This window comes from Sinocyclocheilus rhinocerous, unplaced genomic scaffold, assembly GCF_001515625.1.
Source record: "Sinocyclocheilus rhinocerous isolate Xijiao unplaced genomic scaffold, SAMN03320098_v1.1 scaffold106, whole genome shotgun sequence".
Taxonomy (NCBI): domain Eukaryota; kingdom Metazoa; phylum Chordata; class Actinopteri; order Cypriniformes; family Cyprinidae; genus Sinocyclocheilus; species Sinocyclocheilus rhinocerous.
Genome location: NW_015633181.1, coordinates 1,201,009 through 1,223,492, shown reverse-complemented (window position 1 = coordinate 1,223,492; position 22,484 = coordinate 1,201,009). Strand labels below are relative to the sequence as shown.

At 37.0% G+C, this 22,484-nt stretch overlaps 1 protein-coding gene across 1 annotated transcript in view; it reads right to left on the bottom strand.

Annotated features, from left to right (window-relative positions):
- LOC107743464 (RNA-binding protein Musashi homolog 2-like) overlaps positions 1 to 22,484 on the bottom strand; it is a 252,987-nt gene that overhangs the window by 52,660 nt on the left and 177,843 nt on the right. The window contains exon 9 of the mRNA XM_016556685.1: positions 11,835 to 11,883. Within this exon, the coding sequence (XP_016412171.1) occupies positions 11,835 to 11,883 (49 nt within the window). The remainder of the gene's footprint in view (positions 1 to 11,834; positions 11,884 to 22,484) is intronic.

Here is a 22,484-nt window from a genome sequence, read left to right as displayed (position 1 = left end):
TATTCAACCATTTTACCTGCTTTATATGTTCTGTAAAAAAAAAAAGTTCATATCGGCGGCATATTCACCGATACCGATATATCGGCGACAGGCTCATATCGGCCGATAATATCGGCAAAACGATATATCGGTGCGGCTCTAGTTTGAAGCTACTGGAGTCTCAAGATCCTCTCCATACAGACTGGCAGTTGGCTGCCAGTGCACCTGCACAGTGGCTGTAGAAAAACATTTTCAAACGGTTTAGCACCATGGTATTATATTATATACATTATATATCAGGTATTATATACAGTAAATAAATCTGTTCTCTTGTCTCCTCTGAGGCTGGGACTCTAAACAGTGTTCTGTGCTCGGCCAAAGACAGAACATTAGCATTGGAACTGGTACACCGTTGTTGCTTGCAAAATCAAAATGACGGTGCTGTGGGTGGAAACGTACAGCGCTCGTTTTTTCAGACGCTTGCAGAAAAAGGCTTACCAAAATAAAGTTACTGGGTTAATCTTTTTCAGGTTTCCTTGGTTGGTAGATGCACCGGGGACCTGATTATAGCACTTTAAAATAGGGATGCACCGAATGTTCGGCAACCGAAAATTATTCGGCCAAAAATAGCAAAAAAATCTCTTTCGGTTTTGTACCAAACAATGACTAACGCGATCAAATAGAGGCACTAATACACGAACGCATTGCATGTATTCTGACAGCGCTGCACGAGCTCGCGCCAGGGTTCAAAGTCCAAAGCACGAGAAAAATCTGAGCTGAAACTGTTACTCGTCAGTTGCTCAGTAACATTTTGTGAATTTTTTTTAAAGGCATGTATTTAAGTTAAATTGTGCTTTGTTGGTATAATGTCTGCTAGAATCTTAAAAAATGTTCAGTGTTACATAAATATTTTTAAATTGTTGTTTTGTAATTGATTTTTTTATTTGAATAAATTTTTTATTTGAAAAGCAGGACAAAAACAGTAAAAAGCACATTTTGGCTATTTAATTTATACAATGGTGAAAAAAAATGTCAAAATAGGCCTATATTGGGGGGGGAAATGCGAAAAACCGTGTTCGGTATTCGGCCTTCGGCCCAGTGTTTCATTTTGTTCGGCTTCGGCCAAGAATTTTCATTTCGGTGCATCCCTACTTTAAAACATGAAAAAGTCAAATTTTTATGATATGTCACCTTTAATATTTCTGCCTCCTCCATGTGTCTTTGTTTATAACGGACTTCTGCATCCGCATGTCATAAATTTCATATACTCTGTGTAACTCGTATAATTTTCTGTCTGTGAGCTCCCTCTGTTGCTTTGGCTGAAAGGATAACTACAGTGAGACGGGATAGCGGTTAAACCTCCACAGATTACATGCATAGAGGAAAATTTATATTAATGTTCATTCTTTCTAAAGAAATTTGACGGAAACATACGAGGGTTTGTTAGTATTTTTCTGTAGTGTTATATGTTGCATTTGGACATAAAAGCCCTAATGAAGTTGTTTTGTGCACTCCTGTCGTCACAAATAAATGGAGCAGCTGCGATTGAACAAGTACGTGTGTTCTCTTTTAATGTGAAATTATGATAAATAGTTTGATTTAGCATGCTCACACAAATTAATACATTTGTGTGAAATAAAATTTTTAATCCTAAATCATATAAAATATCTATGATGAAGTCTTAAGTCTTTATGTAAGGAACAAACGTCCGTTTCTGTTAAGTTCGTTTTACGATATAGTTTTCATTAATTTTCCCCTCGCTAGTGAAATGCTGGGGTTGTGTGACGTTTGCTTCAAAGAGGCATGTTAAGGGAGGGTTTTACAGTAGCGCTGGCCCGACAGTGGAAACGCGGCTTGATTTTGGGCTCGCGGCTTGAGGTGCGAGGCCATTGGCCCAGCACGGCTTGTTGTTAGCCCTGGCACGGACTGGTCCGACAGTGGAAAAGCGGCTACTGACTCATTGCGCTATTTGTTTTGACACGTGAGGCTGCGTGCTGCATAGAGTGGGACACATCAGACACACATTTTTTAAACCGTTTAAGCGCAAGAAATCGCGAAAGAGAACTAAATTCAGTCCTTGAGCGCTGCTTTCTGTGCGCGCACACAGGGAGCCGCGTCTCTGACAGCACACCATTACAGAGATGAGTTCACTTTTCTTTTCGCACTTAAACGGCCAAATACACAAAATTAAGTCAAAATGCCAATTTTTTCGAGTGTCCTTGTAAGCACAGTCTTAACTAAGTTAAAAAAAAAGTTTTAAATGAACGTAAACTGAGAAAATCTGATGTGTGTGTCAGAACCGTGCATGGAAACGCGGCTTGATTTTGGGCTCGCGGCTTGAGGTGCGAGGCCATTGGCCCAGCACGGCTTGTTGTTAGCCCTGGCACGGACTGGTCCGACAGTGGAAAAGCGGCTACTGACTCATTGCGCTATTTGTTTTGACACGTGAGGCTGCGTGCTGCATAGAGTGGGACACATCAGACACACATTTTTTAAACCGTTTAAGCGCAAGAAATCGCGAAAGAGAACTAAATTCAGTCCTTGAGCGCTGCTTTCTGTGCGCGCACACAGGGAGCCGCGTCTCTGACAGCACACCATTACAGAGATGAGTTCACTTTTCTTTTCGCACTTAAATGGCCAAATACACAAAATTAAGTCAAAATGCCAATTTTTTCGAGTGTCCTTGTAAGCACAGTCTTAACTAAGTTAAAAAAAAAGTTTTAAATGAACGTAAACTGAGAAAATCTGATGTGTGTGTCAGAACCGTGCATTGGTCTGAAAGCGAGAGCAGTTTGCTGTCTGTGTTATTAATATTAAAGAACAAAAGAAAAATCGCTCTGCTCAAATTTGCTCTGCAGGGAGAACTGACTGGCCTATATACATATGTAATTTCAGTGCTATGGCCTTTGTGTAGATGTTTAAACATGGCCATTTTTAAGCATGACTGTTTGGATTTATATGAAATACCACTTTACAATTTGTAAGATTCAATTTGTAACATCAAATAAGGTTAAAGGGGTCATATGATGTTGCTAAAAAGAACATTATTTTGTGTATTTGGTGTAATGAAATGCTCTATGCCCCGCCTTTCTGAAACGCGGCGATTTTCACAAAGCTCATCGTTCTGAAAAGCGAGGTGTGCTGTGATTGGCCAGCTCTCCAGTGCGTTGTGATTGGCCGAATTCCTCAAGCGTGTGACGGAAATGTTACGCCCCTTACCATACTGTGATGACGTGTCCCGGAGTGACGAGACAAAACCAATAAAACCCATTATAAACGAGGCATTTGTAGCATCCAGTGGGGACATAATTACGGATTATAATGACTTATACTGTCTTTTTACGCATTGCGTTGCATCGTGCCGAGTAAACATAAACAAACAACAAACAACAAACGCTACTCTACACTGCTCAAAACTCGAGTTTGAATCATCAGTGACAAATTCTTTAAATATGAAAACGTACTTGCAGACTGTGAGTCAGAACAGCCGGCATTGTAATGTACTCTCCCAGGATCAGGAAACAGTCCTCTATAAAATGTACAGCGAGAATCAAAGTTATACCTTCTTTCTTTGAGTGAACGTTTGGGCGGTGTTATGCAAATCTTCCCACACAGTGACATAGACATGTGGGGGCGTGATTGAACAGGCGTTTTAGGAGGGCGTGGACAAGTCTTAACTTTGCAACTTTAGGGATCTTATCTATTCACGAACAGCTTGTAACACTCCAAAGAGAAAGGAAAACTTGAAATCGCATCATATGACCCCTTTAATATAAGCTGTAGAAGTATTATTCCTTGTTAGAGTGCTTTAATTTCAATACCAATACATTTTTACATTTTAAAGTTGCATCTGTCAACATTATAATGAAATATTAACTAACATTAATTATCAATTTAGAATTAATATTTCATATTAATATTTTTATTCTATTTAAAAAGCATGGTTCAGTATTTATTTATTTTTTTAAGTTCAGCACTATTTTCATTCATCATCCATTTTAAAAACTATTGGTTGATTAATCGGTTATCAGTCAGCGTGGTCCAACCTAGCTATAGGTAAAATCCACTATTAGGTAGGTAGGGATGGATGGATGGATGCCGTACCAATAATGTTGAAACAATTTAGAGAGAATTATATAAAAAGAGATACATAGATATATATATAAAGAGATAGGGAGAGCTAAAATGATCAACAGGGAACAGAGGGATATATAGGGAGACAGATCAATATATACCAGTAAGTGAGTGCTTGTGTTTATGTCTTTTGTTTTCAGGTGTGATGTTTCTCACTATGCGCATAAGAAATGAGTCATTCTACATCCGCACACACAAAGGAGGGAAAATGAGTTGCAAAGGAATGATGGATGGATGGATGGAGAGAGAAATGAGAACAAAGGAGCAGAGCAGAAAAGACAAAAAATGGTTTTGTAAAGGGACAAAGAAGAGATGTGACATTTACAGAAATAAAAGATAAAACCAGGATGAGGAAAGAGAGTCTCCTGGGAACACTTCTCTAGAAGATATGAGGGGTGGAGCGCTTTGGGGAAAAAGTGTTACAGAGAGGAAAAGAGAATATTGTGTATGTGCTTGTGTGTTAATGTAGTGCCGATATATATAAAAGCTGTTCCTTCAACTCTGACAGCAGTGAACAGCCCAGCAACCGAGACCTCCCCGCTTTCAGACCTCTTCCTCTCCATTCTCACATCACACACGCGTATCAAAGAGTCTCTGTGATCTACCGTGATTCCTGCCACAGTGAGAGAGACAAATACAGGTGGACAAATACACTGAATACTCCTGAACACATGGTAAAACATGCCCTGCTGCTCTGAGATCCGTTTATGAGACAAACTAGTTGATCGTCCTCACCTGAGCAAAGAACTTAATTTATTATTCATGAGAGTCTCCACCTCTCCATCAATGCATACAGTAAAGCCACTTAATAGCTGCTCTGTTTTTCTGTCTGAAAAACAGATGAGTGGAGAGTGTCCTCATCAAAATGTAAATGACAACAATGGGGATCCCAAAGACTACACACGCATATATAAGGCCCGCGAGCCAGTCAATCTAATTCAAAACCCTGAGCATCAGCGTGCGACAGAAGCAATCGTGCAGGAGAAACCAGATTCACGTTCAGCTCAATTAGCAGCACGTCACCATCGCCATGCCAACAGCAGTCACTGTGCCGATAAGAGATAAAATGTAAGAATGACTGACAGCCTATCAGCTCAGCTCATCTTTGCAAAATATTACTGTTATCAACAATAGAGTGAGTTTTAACTCTCTTTCAAAGGAGTCGTACGAGTTTGAAGACAATTATGGATCCAGAATTAGATTCCTAGGAAAATCAAGACTGTTATCCGTTAAATCTAAGTACCTAAGTGAGAAAATCTGTTAGTTAGCAACAGTCTGACGGCTCTGAGCAGCATGGCAGAGCTTTACTTGGAGTGAGCGAAACTCCTGACGTTTGGATCTGATCGAAATTGTGGGTCAGAGTTCAGGTCCAGATGAGCTGATGAGTGCTGTCCAATCCTCCTGATTCACATTCATCTGACACGTCTGTCTCACTGAAGACCTCAGCGATCCAGCTCTTTCAGAACTACTCAAAGATTTCCAGCTCCTCTTGTGGGATTGAGATGTGTTAAGAATTCATTTATTGTTCCAAGACAGATAAAATAAAAGAGAATTTTCGACTGGACAAACATGAGAGAATTAAAAGTGCTTAAATTAGAACTGTCAAATTTAGAAGTAACTAAATATATATTTAACATAGATATATGTATTTAATGCAGCTAACACACTTACCTAATTTGGCATTGCGTTCAATACACACACATTAAAATACCATTAATAAAATGATGAGCTAATTCATTTATAAATTAAACGGTTGAAAAAGTTATTTGCAGTCTTTATACGGCAGATTTGAACATACATATATAAATTATAGTGTATACATTAAATATTTGTATGTTTATTTATTTATTATTTATTTTATATATTATTTCTTAGTAATTTATTACTAATTACTAATATTCTTTTTTTTTTCCTGAGGCAAATAAGCAATTTCATTTTTCTATTGACAGCTCTAGTTCAAAATTTAAAACGGCTAAATATATTTGATTTTCATATTTCATCTGGTCAACGTCCATTTATGTGATACTTTGGCATGACTTAAAGTAAAATATTGCCAAAGAAGTCAAGGAATCAGATGCTGACAGGAGGTGTGTAGTTTCTCACTCTTGGCTGCAGGAGGGAAACAGCTGTTAGTGATGCTCACTGCATTAGAAATTTATAAGATTCGCCGTGAAAAGCTGCCAGCACTAGTCTAATAAGAAAACAGTTCCCCGCAGACTAAATGCACATTTCCACTGCCTAATATTTACAGACTCCTTGATCAACAGACGGACAATAGGTTTGCACTCAAAACAGACAAACACTATTTATAATTTGGCAGCTGTGTAGACCTGGACAATGTCACGACTGCTGTCCCTCCCAATAAATACAGAGGCTGTCCACTTTAGTAGAGAAAGCGTGTTGGACAAAACCTTTCAGAGGACAATCTGTGATCTAAGAGCCACTGGCTTTTCCAAATACAAGTCAAGCTCATGTTGAAGAATAACAGAGTAGGAAGAGGGATCTTTTCCCCTTGAGCAAACATTCCAGGCTGCTCAATGTGAAATTCAATGCAATAACACCAAGAAAATGGGAGCAGATTTCCTGGATGTGTCAAAAACCTCTCAAAATACACTAGCTTATACTTGTAACCCAGGTTGCATACGTGTAGATCAACAGGTAGCCTGGACATTTGTGTCTGTTAATATTATGTATTTCCTCCCAAGTATACATAAAGTAAATCCGATTTCTGATGGCATATCTGGATTTCACTGGACAGGGATTTGATAGGGCACACTGGACGGGTCAGTAAGCTATTAGAAGATATAGCACACACAATAAGCCAGGAATGTAATATGTTTGCACAACTATATATTTGATAAACCGAACACATTGTGGACTCAGCATTCCTCAACGCTGGCCTCAATCTGAGAGAGTTTAACCTGTGTTAAGGTCCCTGATTCCCTCCCACAAGTCTGTATATTTACAGCATGTACATTAGCTCCAGGTGATTAAAAGGTCAAAGGTCACATGCAATGACAATTGAGGGGCAGTATTTTCATTTCCAGAGGAGATGACGGGCTCCCCGACACAGCCCAACTGCCTCTCTTCCTGTCAGATCTCTCCAAAACCAGTTCAATCAAGAGCTCCACAGGAACTGGTTAGGGATATAAAACATACTTCATGCTGATGCAAAGCTGACTTGAAGCCTGGTTTTCTCTCTTCTGTTTCTGGGTATATATATAGACCCTGAAACAGAGAGAAAACCAGGTTTCACTCACATACATCTACCTATCTATATATAGTTTGAGCTGTGAAACACACACACACACATTATATGTTTTATTAATATTAATTATCAACTGTTTTATTTATTTTTTCTTTTGAAAAAAGCAACATAGCAATTTTCTAACAGTTAATTGTTTTATAGCTTTTCCAAAAAAAAACAAAAAAAAAAGCTAATATTTCATATTATTTACCATTTTAGAACTTATTTAAAAATATAATAATTTGCAAAATATATAGTAATATTTATTGGAGTAATAATAATTTAAATAAATAATTTATTTTAATGAACATGGTTAACTTGATTTAATTTGGATTGTTAGCATGTCCAGTTATATATGTTGGTTTCAATATTACATTAAAGGTGGAAAAAGTTCTGACGTGATTTTACTTTTTTTTTACATCTCTAACAGGAGTGTGTAGACGTTTTATACCCACTGTATATGTTTGATGAATATGTTGTATTTGAAGAATATATTTGAAAAATTTAGAGATGGTAAAAGAGCAAGAGACATAAGGAGAGAAAGAAAGAGATAATGTTTCTGATAAACGACAGAGCTAAAAATGTCCTGCTCTTGATTGTGGATCTGACCATCTTTTTCTCTACAATCAGTCTGAATGAAAGCAGAATATCAATAACACCTAACAAAGCACTCATGCACAAATAAATACTGTAATATGCCACAAAGTTATCAGACTCAAACAGACAGCCACACACACACACACACACACACACACGCACGCACAGGCTGGGGACTGTGTTGAGTCCAGGGAACGCCGATCAAGGTAAGGAGATTACAGACGCACACAATACCACCTTCTGTTCGTCGTCCAGGAACAATCCGGTCCTCTGGAGCATCCAGGAAACGCACTCAAAACAAAACATCATCCATGGCCAAAAATTCCTAACTCAGCCCAACACCTGCTCCTCTCTCTCTCACTTTCTTTTCTCTATGCTGCTCAACAATAAAAGTCATAATTCATGCTCTCTGTTGATCAAACCGAGACGCTGTTACTTTTACTTACATCATTTGAAAATCACAAAGTTCCAGCTGTAATCAGACGCTTGTTCGGAAGCCTGTTGAGCAGAACCATCAGCATCCGTGACGTTACACCAGCTTTCATCATCCCGGCAGACTTTTATATTCAGGGAAATTGGGTGAGCAAAAGCAGCAGAACTTCTGCCATGGGAATTACAGGTGTGACTGCGCTACTGCGTCTTTTATTACGATGAAAAAAAAAAGTTCTTTGAGAAAAATGTGCTTGAGACAGATGAACAAATGGGGTGGCGATGTAAAGGAAAATGTTAATGTGTGCAGCATTTAATGCAGAATGATGGGAATGGGGCTTTCTCCGTCAGCACCGCTTCAAAACTGTCCTCCTACACGCACTGTTGAAATAAAAACCTAGACTAAACCATCTCTCGCAAACACCACGTCAAAACCACCTTCTGTCAGATGCTAGCAGAGTGTTTGACAGGGAAATGAGGGTTTGGATTACACAAGTGTTTTAGATGCCACACTGAAATGTGGGAATTACTGCAGTAAACAGAGGACCAGAGAGACATGCTGCCTTCAAGTCCTCCTGGGAACTCCTTACTTAACAGTGTGGAAATAATGATTACGTGATATGCATTCAAATGATTTTGGTCTGAATAAATTTAATGTGTTGGCCAACGTCATATTTTTCTCTCTTTTTTCAAATCCATCCTTCCATCTATCCATCTGTCTATTCATCTATCCACCTATCTATCCATCAGTATATCAATCAATCCAACCATCCATCCATCTATCTATCCATCTGTCTATCATCCATTGATCTATTCTTAAATCTGTCTATTCATCTATTCACCTATCTATATATCAAGTCATCTATCAATCTATCCATCTAGCTATATTTCTATCTATCCATTCATCCACCTATATATCTATCCGTCTATTTATCTATCCATCCGTCTACATATCTATTCATCCATCCATCCATCCATCCGTCCACCCATCATCCATCCGTTTATCCATCCATCCAGTTATCCATCCATTCCATCTACTAGTCTGTCTATAATTTTATCTATCTATCGTTCTATCTGTCTATCCATCCATCCATAAACCAATTTTTCCCACAATGCAATAGTCAATGTATAAGTCTCCAAATTACAGTTTCAGGTTTTAGCAGACATCTGAGAAGGCCATCTCAGAATATATATTCAAAAACATAAGAACTTCCATCATTTAAAGATGTTTTTGTCATCACCATCTGTCTGACTTCCACAGGAAATCTACACCTCTTCACGAATAAAGTCACAAGTTTCATGATTACTGTTAAGTGTAGCTGATAAAGTATTTTTCATTTGAACATTAAACTGAAACCTGACTGTATTTCCATGAAAAACGCAACAACCCTTGCATTCATTGTTTCACTATGTAAATGATATCATACACAATTTTAAAAATAATATGACAAAGTTGGTTTGTATGACGGCATGTTATTGCAAACACAGTGTGTGTTCTGGCAGAGCAAGGGCTGTATGGCCTTTGGGTATTCACTGTAACTGTAACGGCACACAAACAGCTCGCAAAAGGAACCAGCAGAGCCCTGATGAAAATCACACCATTACATCTGTAATTAACAGCATGAAATCCTGCCACAAAACCCCTTCAATGTCTGAATAACATCCCTGATCCATGCGCCCACAGGAGAGCCAATGCACGTTCCCACAATGCACTGGGGCAGCAGGACTGATGGAGCTTTGGAGCTCAATTTCCAACACAATCATCCTCATTTCAACCTGAAAATGCCAGAGAGATTCTGCTGCAGTCTCTTTAGTGAAAGGAGAGAGAGAGAGCAAGAGAGAGAGGAAAAGTGGGGGAGAAAAGAATGGAGGCGGACAAAAAGCGTCTTTTAACAGCAGTTTAACAGTCACCTGGAGGGCATGAAGGACACGAGAGAGAAAGGAGACAGTAGTGTGAAAGAACGTGTGTGAGAGGGATATGCACTCTTGCAATCTAAAAATCACACATTTACTGGCTGTTTTATACACATTTACTCTCTCTTTATCTCTCTCTCTCTCTTTTTCCCACTCTGAAATGTTCTGTACTGTACAGATCTCCCTTCTCAATTAAATACAAATTATTGTATTTAATTTTTTGCCATGCTTTACTGGAATGACACTAGGTATAGTGCACCGTCAATCCTCGCATTTGCAAGGATCACAAATGTAAAAACTTAAAAATTTAATTGAAAATGAAAGATAGACAAAAATAATAATGTTTTTGTTAATTGATCCGTCAACTCAACCCAGCTTTTGTGGCTGGCATCTACATCACATGAGTGAAAGTTTTTTCATCTGCTTTGTAATACAATAATGAATTAATAAAGAAAATTAATTAGATAAAAACCCAGGACTTACACTACCATTCAAAAGTTTAGGGTTAGTATTTTTTTTCTTTTTTAAAGAAAAAATTTTTTTTTTCAGCAAGCATGCATTAAATTGATCCAGTTACAGTAAAGACATTTGTAATATTACGAAAGATTTCTATTTCAAATAAATTGTGTCCTTTTAAATTTTATATTCATCAAAGAATGAAAAACATATGTAAACATATCACAGTTTAAAAAAAAAAACTTTTTTAATAATAAGAAATGTTTTTTGAGCACCAAATAAGCATATTAGAATGATTTCTGAAGGATCATGTGACAAAGACTGGCGCAATGGCTGCAGAAAATTCAGCTTTGTCATCACAGGAATAAATAAAAAAAATTTATATATTAAAATAGAAAACTGTTATTATATTATTATATTAAATTGCAAATATATTTCACAATATTACTGTTTTTACTGTATTTTTGCCTTAGAGAGCATAAGAGACATCCAAAAAATGAAAAAACACCCCAACTTTTGAATGGAAGTGTACAAAATTGAATTCATATGAAAAATTACACCAACAAAATCAGTAAATGGGTGATTCTCACGAAACCATTAAAACACCACGGCACTAATGATTTTAAATATAAAACATGTAATTTAGTAATATAAAAAAGCATCAGAATAAAGACAATACTGTTCTCTACCTTGCACAATGTGTAATTTCAACTTGAGAATTAATTATTTATCTATTTTACTGCATTTTCTGCTGAAATTCTCATTACCGCAATGCTTCCGGCTGTGTTCAAATGCGCGTTATGTTGTAATTAAAACAAATTAACATAAAAATATTTAGAAAAAAAAAAAAAGGGTAAAAGTTTTTTAAATCAATGTTCATAAATACCCAGACTTTGTTGCTTATGTCTGGAAAAAAAAAAGGTTAATTTAAGCATTTTTTTAATTTTCATGCTTGAAATTTTTAAAACCAAGATTTCGTGAGAATCACCCATATATCTCTCACACACAGCTTCGTGTCATCCACAACATTAGAGGACACTCACATATATTTTGCATTATTACTTAGAGATCGTCTTACCTCTATGTCTGTTTGTAGTTTTGTCAAACATTAACATGGCATCCTCTACCTGAAAAACAAAACAAAAAACACACTAATGAGTCAAAGAACATACAAAGTGTAAAGTACTAAAAAAAAGTAGAGTGAGACCAGATAAAACATCTTTTAAGTAAAGTCATTTGAACTCTTTGTATGATTACGTTTAATTATTATCCAAGCTCAAGACACGTATAAAACAATGATTTCTTACAGTACAAGCATTTTCTTTGCAGTATTTCAGTTTCATTGCTCAACAGGACAAATGCATGACAAGAAACCTTTGTATGACGCAGGCAGATTCTTAAAGGGATAGTTCACCCAAAAATGAAAATTTTATGTTTACCGATTGTTTCGTGTCTTAGGACATCAATGTATCGTCACGAGCCGCAGTGTTTAATTTGGATTTGTCTGTGCATGTTTTTTTTTACTCTCATAGATTTTGTTACCATTGCCAAACATTATACGACTAATAGACTGCAACGGTTAAAGTTAAAAATCATCATATGTGTTCTACTGAAGAAACAAAGTCACCTACATCTTGGATGCCCTGGGGGTAAGCAGATAAACATCAAATTTTCATTTTTGGATGAACTATCCCTTTAAAAGAAAACATGCAGAATCCTGCAGAGACACACCAGTGTCCAGAGTAATTTGCCCTTCATGACTCACACACATCAGAGAGAGAGAGACAGACAGACTCAGTCTCAGGGGGAGACAAAGCGGTCCATGTGTCCGTGCACTGCCTGCCTCCTGGATACGGTCGCTAGGTAACATGAGGAGTTGTCTAAGTGTAAGAGACAGACTGTCCAGCACAGCGGGGGACCCCAGTATGAGGCCAGCGGCTAGAAACACACACATACAAGGGTCGTGGTGTGTCTTTAATAGAGAGATATTAAAATAACAGCAGCAGGAGTCAAACCTGCACCGCCCACATGAGCCCCACGGCCAACCAGTACGCACATTCAAATGAACCTACTGTACAGTACAGCTGGAGCAACGCGGGGTTAAACACTCTGATCATGGACAAAATGAGAACAGACATTTCTCTGAAAATATGGGTTAATAGCTGCTAGCAAACCTGAGCCTGCTGCTCTCAGAGCAAACCAGATCAGACAACAGCAGACCAGACCATATCATACCCTACTATACCAGTCCAGTCTAGTCTATTACATATTATATCACACGTATCATATATCAGACCAGACCAAACTAGGAACTAATGTGATTCTTACTCAAACATCTATGTGCAAGCAAGCACTGGAAGACCTCAAAACATGCTGATGGAGTTTAAGTGTGCTGTATACTGTCCTTCACACACACACACACACACACACAAAAGAAAGCAGAGAGGTTGTGAGAAGATCAGAAATGCGTCACACCAGTAACGCACATTAAGCTGGTGAAATCAGTGTGGCACTGCAAGTCTTTTCTAAAGTGTCTGTCACTGGACTCCTGAAATGCCTCTCTGCCTCTATCTGATGGGAGGTTAAGGACCTCTTCTCACTCACACACACACACACTTCTCCTGCTCCTGAAAGGAAAGCTGAAGAGGCAGACAGAGCTCTTATCACTCTTAAAGGAGAAGTGAAACTCTACAGGACTCTCTGGACTTTCTTTAGTAGAAATAAAGGAGAAATGTCTGCTATCAGCATCTAAATGTTAGAGGATATACTTCCCTCAAACAGCTAAAAGCTGCTTGTGTTTTCTGTCAAACATGTCAATATGTTTTTAAAACATCTGTAGAAGGGCAAAGATCACAAACACACCATACAGACAAGAATTATGAATAATTAATCCCAGAAACTGCAGCATTAATAAAAGAGCAGAGGAGAAAGAGATTTTACAGCCCAGGAAAAACATCCTGACAGCTGTATGATCAACCACACTCAGATTTTCCACACCTTTTGACCAATGAATTTCCATTATTCAACAATGACGTTTCTGGTCATTTGTGATTCCTGGAGGATTCTTCCCTTGCTGATGTTGTTTCTTTGACTGTACATTCCGCGACCCACTCAGAACGGTCTTGCGACCCACTTTTGGGTCGTGACCCACCAGTTGAGAAACACTGGTCTAAGGCTTACTAGAAAGCTACAGGCAGGTGCGTTTTTAATCAAGGTTGGAGAAAAGAAAAAAAAGACTAAAAAAAAGAAATGTTTGACTGATTTGTTCACTTCAGAATGTTTCCAGAGGTCCCCCCTTTGCTGCAAAGTATGTTTCATCTTTGTAGTAAAACTTTGTAGTAAAACTAAAAAAATAAAATTTTAGTTAAAATATAAGTTATCAAGTTATCAATATTACATTGGCATGGTTTCCAACTTATCATGCACCTCACAGTTTTACAATCTCATTTACAGTTAAGCAATATATAAATGCTTTTGTGAATCAGTTAACCAAAACATTTCAAAGAACTGGTTCAAAATAAATATTAATTAAACAGTAGAATTTGTAGGCTTGAGTTTGTCTGGTACACTCTTTCTGACATGGACCTGATGCCAGTGTTATTGTTAACTAACTGTAAAACTATTAAAAAGCTTTCATTTAAATTAAAATAAAGCTTAAATAAAATATAAAAATTAGATGAAAACCTTAACTTAACTAACTTTGTAACCTTGGCAACTAATTGAAATAAGTTGAAGTACTAAAATTAAAACTGAAAACTGAAAATAAAAATAGATTAAAGCTAAATCGCATAAAATGACAAACTAAAGAAAAAGAAAAAAAGAAAGCTATTGTTTTTTATTAATTATTATAATATTAAAATATTATAAAAGTATACACAAATAAGACTAAAATAACACTGCCTGATGTTACAGGCTGGAAGTTGAGACCACACACAGGCATACTTCAGTTTGTATTAAATGTAGATTAAGTATATGTGTAGAAAGAGAAAAGCCTTGCTCTCCTCTTCCTCTAAAACTCATTCGTTCTCTCCAGGGATTGCAGCTCAAACATCAATAATTCACCTTTCTCAAAGAGAAACATTTATGATTTGTATTTGAAATGGAGTTACAGGAGATGTAATCCAGCCTGACTGGGCTGGATAGATTTCGGAGAGGCCCAGGAGATGAGTGCTGAGGAATTCCCCGTCTTACTGGCTCAGGGTGAGAATGTAACACATGAACGAATGATCTCTCATCTGATCCAGGATCAGGTCGCATCAGAGCTCTACAGAGAGCACACCATATGTGTCTGAGACACACAGAAATGCACTTCCTGTGTGTGTTTGTACTGAAGGTTGTACAGGTGGAACACAGCTCATTAAACTGCTTGCAAAGAACATTAATATAAGCTAATGTTTATTAACAAAGAGTTTCTTTGTCTATCTAATGTTTGTCCTTCTTCAGTTGCACATCAAAATGATATATATATATATTGTATTACAACATTTGATTTGAGTATGTGTGCGCACATTTTCAAATACTGTTGATTTTTACTGCTTGCTGGAGAAAGGCTCTAATGATGCATCACGAGATGGACATTACCAGTGTCACTCCTTTCACAGTGATAAGAAACATCTGTGCCACTGTAACTGTCATGCAAATATTCATGAGCCCTTGGCTCTTCAACCAACCAGGTCATAGATGAACTGATTGATGCATATTCTATAGCAGACCTTGGCATGTCCATTGTTACCACGGCGCCGAGAGGCTGCGGAAGGGCAGGGATGCTCAGGACGAGGGGGTGTTTGACTGGGACGGGAGGGGGTTGGGGGGCACACAAGTCCACTCAGAAGGGACAGATCTGTAGGCAGAGACCTTCAGCAACATCCATCAGAACGTCAGACAAAGCTGCCATGGAGGACAATTATGGGTCATTTTGTTAAAAGGCCTTTAATGTATCCAGGCTGTGCAGAAACTCACAAAATCCATCACATGAGCTGTTGTAAAAGTGAAAATAGTATATTTTTAGGTACAGAAAGGTACTTAGAGAAATGAGAAATACCTTTATCCATGAGAAAACGGTATAACAAGTGATTGCTTCATTGTTACACTTTGCTAATCAGGATGTCTTTTTCCTTTTTATAAACACCTCACCCCCCTCACTCTTATTCATTTATCTGCACGCTAATTATATTAATCAACAGAAAAAGCGGTTAATAAACCTGCTAATTGGTATTTAAATAAGATCCTCCTGACACTAACCATACCACAACAACTTTAATTTAAATAAATACAAATATGTCAGTATTCATTTAGCTCCGTGACGACTGCCAGCGAGTGGCAGAGCAGCTGATATCACCCCTCCCCTCCTTCCTTGCAATCTATTCATCTCATTTTTCTTCATTCCTTTACGAAAGCGTCTGACAGCATCCAAGAGTCTGAACCGTCTCCACCAGCTGCAGCCAGTAAAAGCACATTTCCATCAGAGCGGACCGATCGATAGCAGAGCAAAGAAACAGGGGGAGACAGACAGAGAGAGAGACAGACAGGAAGAGGGTAGTGATAAACAAGGGGTTGAAAAATTTAAACCATTTTATTTTTACTTTTATATATAATGAATATTAATGTTACTTCTGTAACTGGCATCAACAGCTTTATAAAATATTGTTAAATCTATTTAAAAATACAGTAATATTTTAATCATTAAATATAAATAATTAATCAAGTTCAATTTGTATATTTAAATATAAAACATTAAATATAAAATTAAATATATATATTTAATATTTCAAATATTTAATAATAAAGGCAGGGTAGGTGATTTGGTTCAAAAACCTTTTTTGTTATGCTGGTTGAAATTCTCTTCACATCCCGATAGCACTCAATAAGTTAAGTGGTCTAAATGTATTTATTTGTATTTATATCGTCTGTGGAAGGCGTAGGACCATAAAATATTCGGCATATCAGATTATTCTGTCCGAACATTACGATAGGCTGTCCTACCTGCCTGTCAACGTATGCATTTGCATACCTCTGTGCACCCTGTTTGCACAGACATGATACGTCATCAGCACATTCCATTATGCTATTGCAGACTGAGCGAGAATGGAAGGCGTTATTATTTTAATATTATGCGCTTTGTACTCTAAGGTTTTCTCATCGGTGAATGAGACTTGAGGTAATCTGACAGTGGTGCATTTAATCCTCCACCAATGCCATCTCTCATCGTGTCGCTAGTTAGCCTCTGGTCTGCTTGTGCGCGTTTATGTGTTTTGGAGGAGGCGTGGCTTTGCAGAGTGATTATGCAGGGAGGGTGGGACCTTGTTTTCAAAGCTAGCTTGCTATTGCTAGCCTTTCCGAAATCACCTGCCTTTAAACATTGAACATTCTTGGTAATAGTTAGTAAGAGATTTTCTTTTCTAAAAACACTGGGAACCATGAAGGTAATCGGTGTTAAGTTTGGCATGAAGACTTTAATGCACAACTAGGAAACGCAAATAGAAACAAATTTGCAAATGCGTTAGAATTTTGACTGATTTTACGCGAGTGCTGTGCTGTTGCACCTGTATGTTTGGATTTCTCCGCGAGTCTCACCACACATACAGAGAGGGTGAACGCGTCTGTTCATTTATCATCCATCATCATTTACATTTAGCTGCATTAGATCTAATTAAACCTGGATCTTTCACACTTTCCACAAGTAATGGCTTCTCATCTGTTTGCAAGTTGATGAGAGGCAAAACCCAGTTATTTTCTTTTAAAGCTTCACAAAACTGTTTGAATATTTGAAAATCTGGTTTAAGAGCAATGGATGATTGACAAATGAGGAGATCTTTCACTGTTGGCCAGGAAAAAAGTTTACTAACCATGTGACATGATCACATGCATTGATGCAGTCATAAAACGTTTTGGACCATGATTACACCTGTATTCAGATCTTCTCATGTGATCAGATCACTCAAAAAATATGGTGTAAACAGTTTAAAACAGATGACTAGAATTAGAGAGCAAGACAAAGATAGATAGACGCAAACACATAGTCAGTTACGGGGAATGAGAGAGATAGAGATTCATAGAGAAACAAATGGAGAAAGAGAGAGAATTACAGCTGAAAGAGACAGAAAGACAGTGAAAGAAAGGAGAGAGACAGATGGAGAACAAGAAAGATGGATGGGGAAAACAGATGGAAGGAAAGAGAGAGAAAGGCAGAGATGGAAAAATAGACGTAGAAAGCAAGAGAGACTGAGGAAAGGAGAAGCAGAGGGAGAGAGAGGGGCTTTCTGTCATTTTTTTATGTAATGAGAAAAGTAATGGCATTTTTACTCTTTTCTCTCCAGACTGTGATTGGAGGTGAGGGCCACACAGAAATTCACATCAATCCTCTTTCTCTCTCTAGCTCTGGTCAAAAACCCAACAGAGCTGCCTATTTAGGGAACCTTTTCAGCCACACTTAACATGAAGCCAAAACTATGCAGCCCCAGAAAACACCAACATATAAGAAATCAGATGCCACAGAAAGGACAATCCCAGAATGCTATAAGATCAGAGAAAATGTCCATCCAAGATCGCTTATGGAGTTGAAGAAAATATCTATTATGAATACTAGGGGTGTAACGGTACACATATTCATACCGAAAATTTTCAGTACGGGTCTTTTGGTTCGGTACGCATGTATACTGAACAAATACAGCGTTGCTTGTTATATTTAAAAATAAATAGTAATTAAATTTATGTTTGGGCTCTGTTGTTAACTGTAACCTTATAGTAGGCCTAATGTAAAAGGCCTCACTATAGTTTAGAGCATAAGCCAAGGTAGATTTTTATCCCCAAGAAAATTTTAATTATAACTGAATTTATTTAAAGAAAGAGCAATTTGTTCAGTAAACCACCGTTTAAAAAAAAAAAAAAAAATTTATATGTTTAGTTTTTCCCCCTGCTGTACAGAACTGTGACATAAAAACCAAAGGTATGTACTGAACCGTCATGTTTGTGTACCATCACACCCCTAATGAATACACTACCAAAAAGTTTGGGTCAGTAAGACATTAAATAAATATAATAATAATAATAATAATACTTTTACTCCGCAAGGACACATAAAACTGTTCAAAAGTGACGGACATTTATAATTTTACGAAAGATTTTTATTTTAAATAAATACTGTTCTTTTGAACTTTCTGTTCATCAAAGAATCCTGAAATTAAAATGTATCACAGAATACTGTAAGAATATTTTGATATAGAATATTATAGAATTACACAGAATATTTTAATATCACAAAATTAAGCATCACTGTTTTCAACATTGACAATAAGAAGAAAGTGCCAAATCAGCATATTAGAATGATTTCTGAAGGATCATGTGACGCTGAAGACTGGAGTAATGATGCTGAAAATTCTGCTTACAGAATCTGCTTATCTTATTACATTGTAAAAGATATTAAAACTGAAATTGTTATTTTAAATAATAGCAATATATAATAATTAAAAATATTGCATATCAAATAAAATAAAATAATATAATGTATAATAATAATTACTATTATTATTGACCCCAAACATTTGAATGATAGTGTATATGCACTGAAAAATACTGAAATAAAGCTCAATTAGGCCTGGGCGATAAAACGGTATCGATATTTATCGACAGTACACCTTCTTCGATAACGATATAAAAAATGTTCGATATAGTGCATGGGCAAAACTATGATTTTGCTGGAAATTTACACACGTTTATATGCACACATACATACATATATATATATATAAAAAATATATATAAAAATGGGCAAAACTATGATTTTGCTGGAAATTTACACACGTTTATATGCACACATACATACATATATATATATATAAAAAATATATATAAAAATGGGCAAAACTATGATTTTGCTGGAAATTTACACACGTTTATATGCGCACACACACACACATATACACACACACACTCCTATATAAATATTTTAGAGATTCAATATATATATAATAATATATATTATCGGCCAATAATAGCAATTTTTTTCACTATTGGCCATCAGCCAATTGATAAAAAAAACAGCCGATGATCAGGGCCGATTTTAACCTGTCAATCAAAAGGAGGCCAAAACATGTCAGACTGACACTCAAAGTGTGTGAAGAAAATCAGGCTCTATTTGACCCAATGAATCACCCGTAGTTCTAAGCCAGAGTTTGCCAGATCAATGCGCCTACATCCAATACAGATTGTACAGACTGTAATGCAGATACATGCATTACATAAACACTCATTTGAAGGTAGCTGCCTCCACTCACTAGGGGTTTAAAACATACCTTTTCTCTCCACAATACAGACCTGCTTTGAGTGGAATCCCTCTCCACCTGCCCTCTTAAACACAGCTCGGATCCTTCAAGACCTTTAAGAGGATCCCCATTTTATCAGAGATCGTAGATATGTAATAAGGTTCCAGACAAAGCAAAAATAAACTGAATCTCTCCTGAGTCAGTCTGATAATCTGCTCTAAAATGGAAATGCATAAAGAGCTTAAGAAGAAAAGAAATGAATTCAATTATATCTGCTTAATTATATTCATCTCCAGTGTTTTCTTTGAGATTATTTCCTAATCTCTTTTAAATGTCATTTCAATAATAATGACATATTCCATCATGATGGAAAAGAATAGCTAAATGTCAGTCGAATCTTTTCTTCACCGTCTTTCACATGCAGAGAAACTGTGCCAGCTGGTTTTTTTTTTATATCGTAGCCTTTTTTTGTCACGGTAGACACGGGAGTTCTTATTTGAATCTGGCAAAGACACTGCCGTATTTATTTCATCTTGGATTAACATGACAGCTAGTTTTGTCAGGGGGTCTTTAATACGATGGAGAGGAGCTGTTTGTGCCACTGTAATTCGCACTGCTAATATACGATAGAGATGTTGCTTTCTCTCCCTTATAGAGCAGAGCGTCAGAAGATAAACACAGAGAAGGGAAACCTCTTTCTCTGTTTGTCTTCAGTAGAGTTTTTTTTCTCAGCTCCTGAGGCGATAGTAAGTTTAAGATATGTCTGTATGTTAAATCACGCTGTGTGCAAATGACACAAAAGCACTATTTCTGTCCGCATAAATGCATATTGGTTCTAGAGAATTTCAACAGATAAAATGCTTATTTGTTGTGGTGTTGTATAGAATCTGCACAAACCTCCAAACACCACTACAGCCTGCACACACCATGGACTACAAACACTAAAAACTAAACCTAACCCAAAATATATACATATACACACTTAGGCCCAATCCTAATTCTACCCCTTAGCCCTTCCCCTTTCCCCTACCCCTCCGTTTCGCGCGTTCACGTGAAGGGGTAGGGGTGTCTCGATTCTCTTTTGGTTGGAGAGGTAGGGGTAAGGGGAAGGGCCAGACAGCCCTTCAGACGAAGATTTTTCAGGACCACACTTCAAACGAAGGGGTATGAATTATCTCAGCGTAAATGGGCTTCAGCGGCAACAAACAGCGATTTTATCCTCTCGTTGCTGGAAAATATAATGTAGCGATTCAGTATTTAAACTGTTATTAATAAAAGTCGTGGGGCAGCGTTGACAAGTATCTTTGCTCCTGGATGTGTGAGCTGCGCGATCTCTGATATGTGTGTGTGTGTGTGTCAGTAAGCAGCGCATTAATATAGAACGGTAATTAAAGGCTCTAATGCACACTAGCACACCAGTATAGGTGTGTGTATTGTAGGAGCTAGACGACGTATGATGACGTGTGACGGCATAGTAGTGGTGTCCCAATTCTTAGGGGAATATTTTCACCCCTACCCCTTGACACTCTGTTTCAAGGGACAAGGGGAAGGGGTAGGCGGAGGGGTAGGGGAAGGGGAAGGGGAAGGGGTATAAAATAGAATTGGGATTGGGCCTTAAACCACTGTTCAAAATATTTTTTAAATATTTTTGAAAGAAGTCTCTTCAGAGGCTGCATTTATTTGATCAAAAACACAGTAAACAGTAATATTGTGAAATGTTATTACAATTTCAAATAGGCTAACTATTTTTCTCTTAATTTAATTTAAAATGTCTTTATTTCTGTGATGGCAATGCTGAATTTTCAGCACATTTCTCCAGTCTTCAGTGTCACACGATCCTTCAGAAATCATTCTAATATGTGGATTCTTCAGGGTTCGTACACATTTTTACCAATAAATTTCCATGACTTTTGAGACAATTTTCATGACCTAATGTTCCATAATTTTACAAATATAGATAAATAAAAGAAAAATAAGAAGAAAAAGTCAAATAAGAAGAAAAATCTATGTTCAAATTTATCATAGTATATGTTAACTAAAATTAATGACTATTAATGCTACTTATTTGCTTTCTAATTGTTTTAATAATAAGTACAAGCTATGACTGTGCCAGAGGTTACTCCACGCAGAGGACATATCACATCACTGAATATTATAATTTAATTAACCAATATTATCAACTAAAATCAGGACCTGAATTTCATTTAGGAAACCATTTAGATCTAACAATTAGTATTCAAGTACAGAAATATACAGAAATTAAATTAACTGTAAATTAAAAACCGGTTAATCCTTAAAGGGGTCATATGATGTGATTTCAATTTTTCCTTTCTCTTTGAAGTGTTACAAGCTCTTGGTGCATATAGAAGATCTGTAAAGTTGCAAAGACTAAAGTCTCAAATCCAAAGAGATATTCTTTATAAAAGTTAAGAGTCAACCACGCCTACCTAAAACGGCTCGTTCTAACA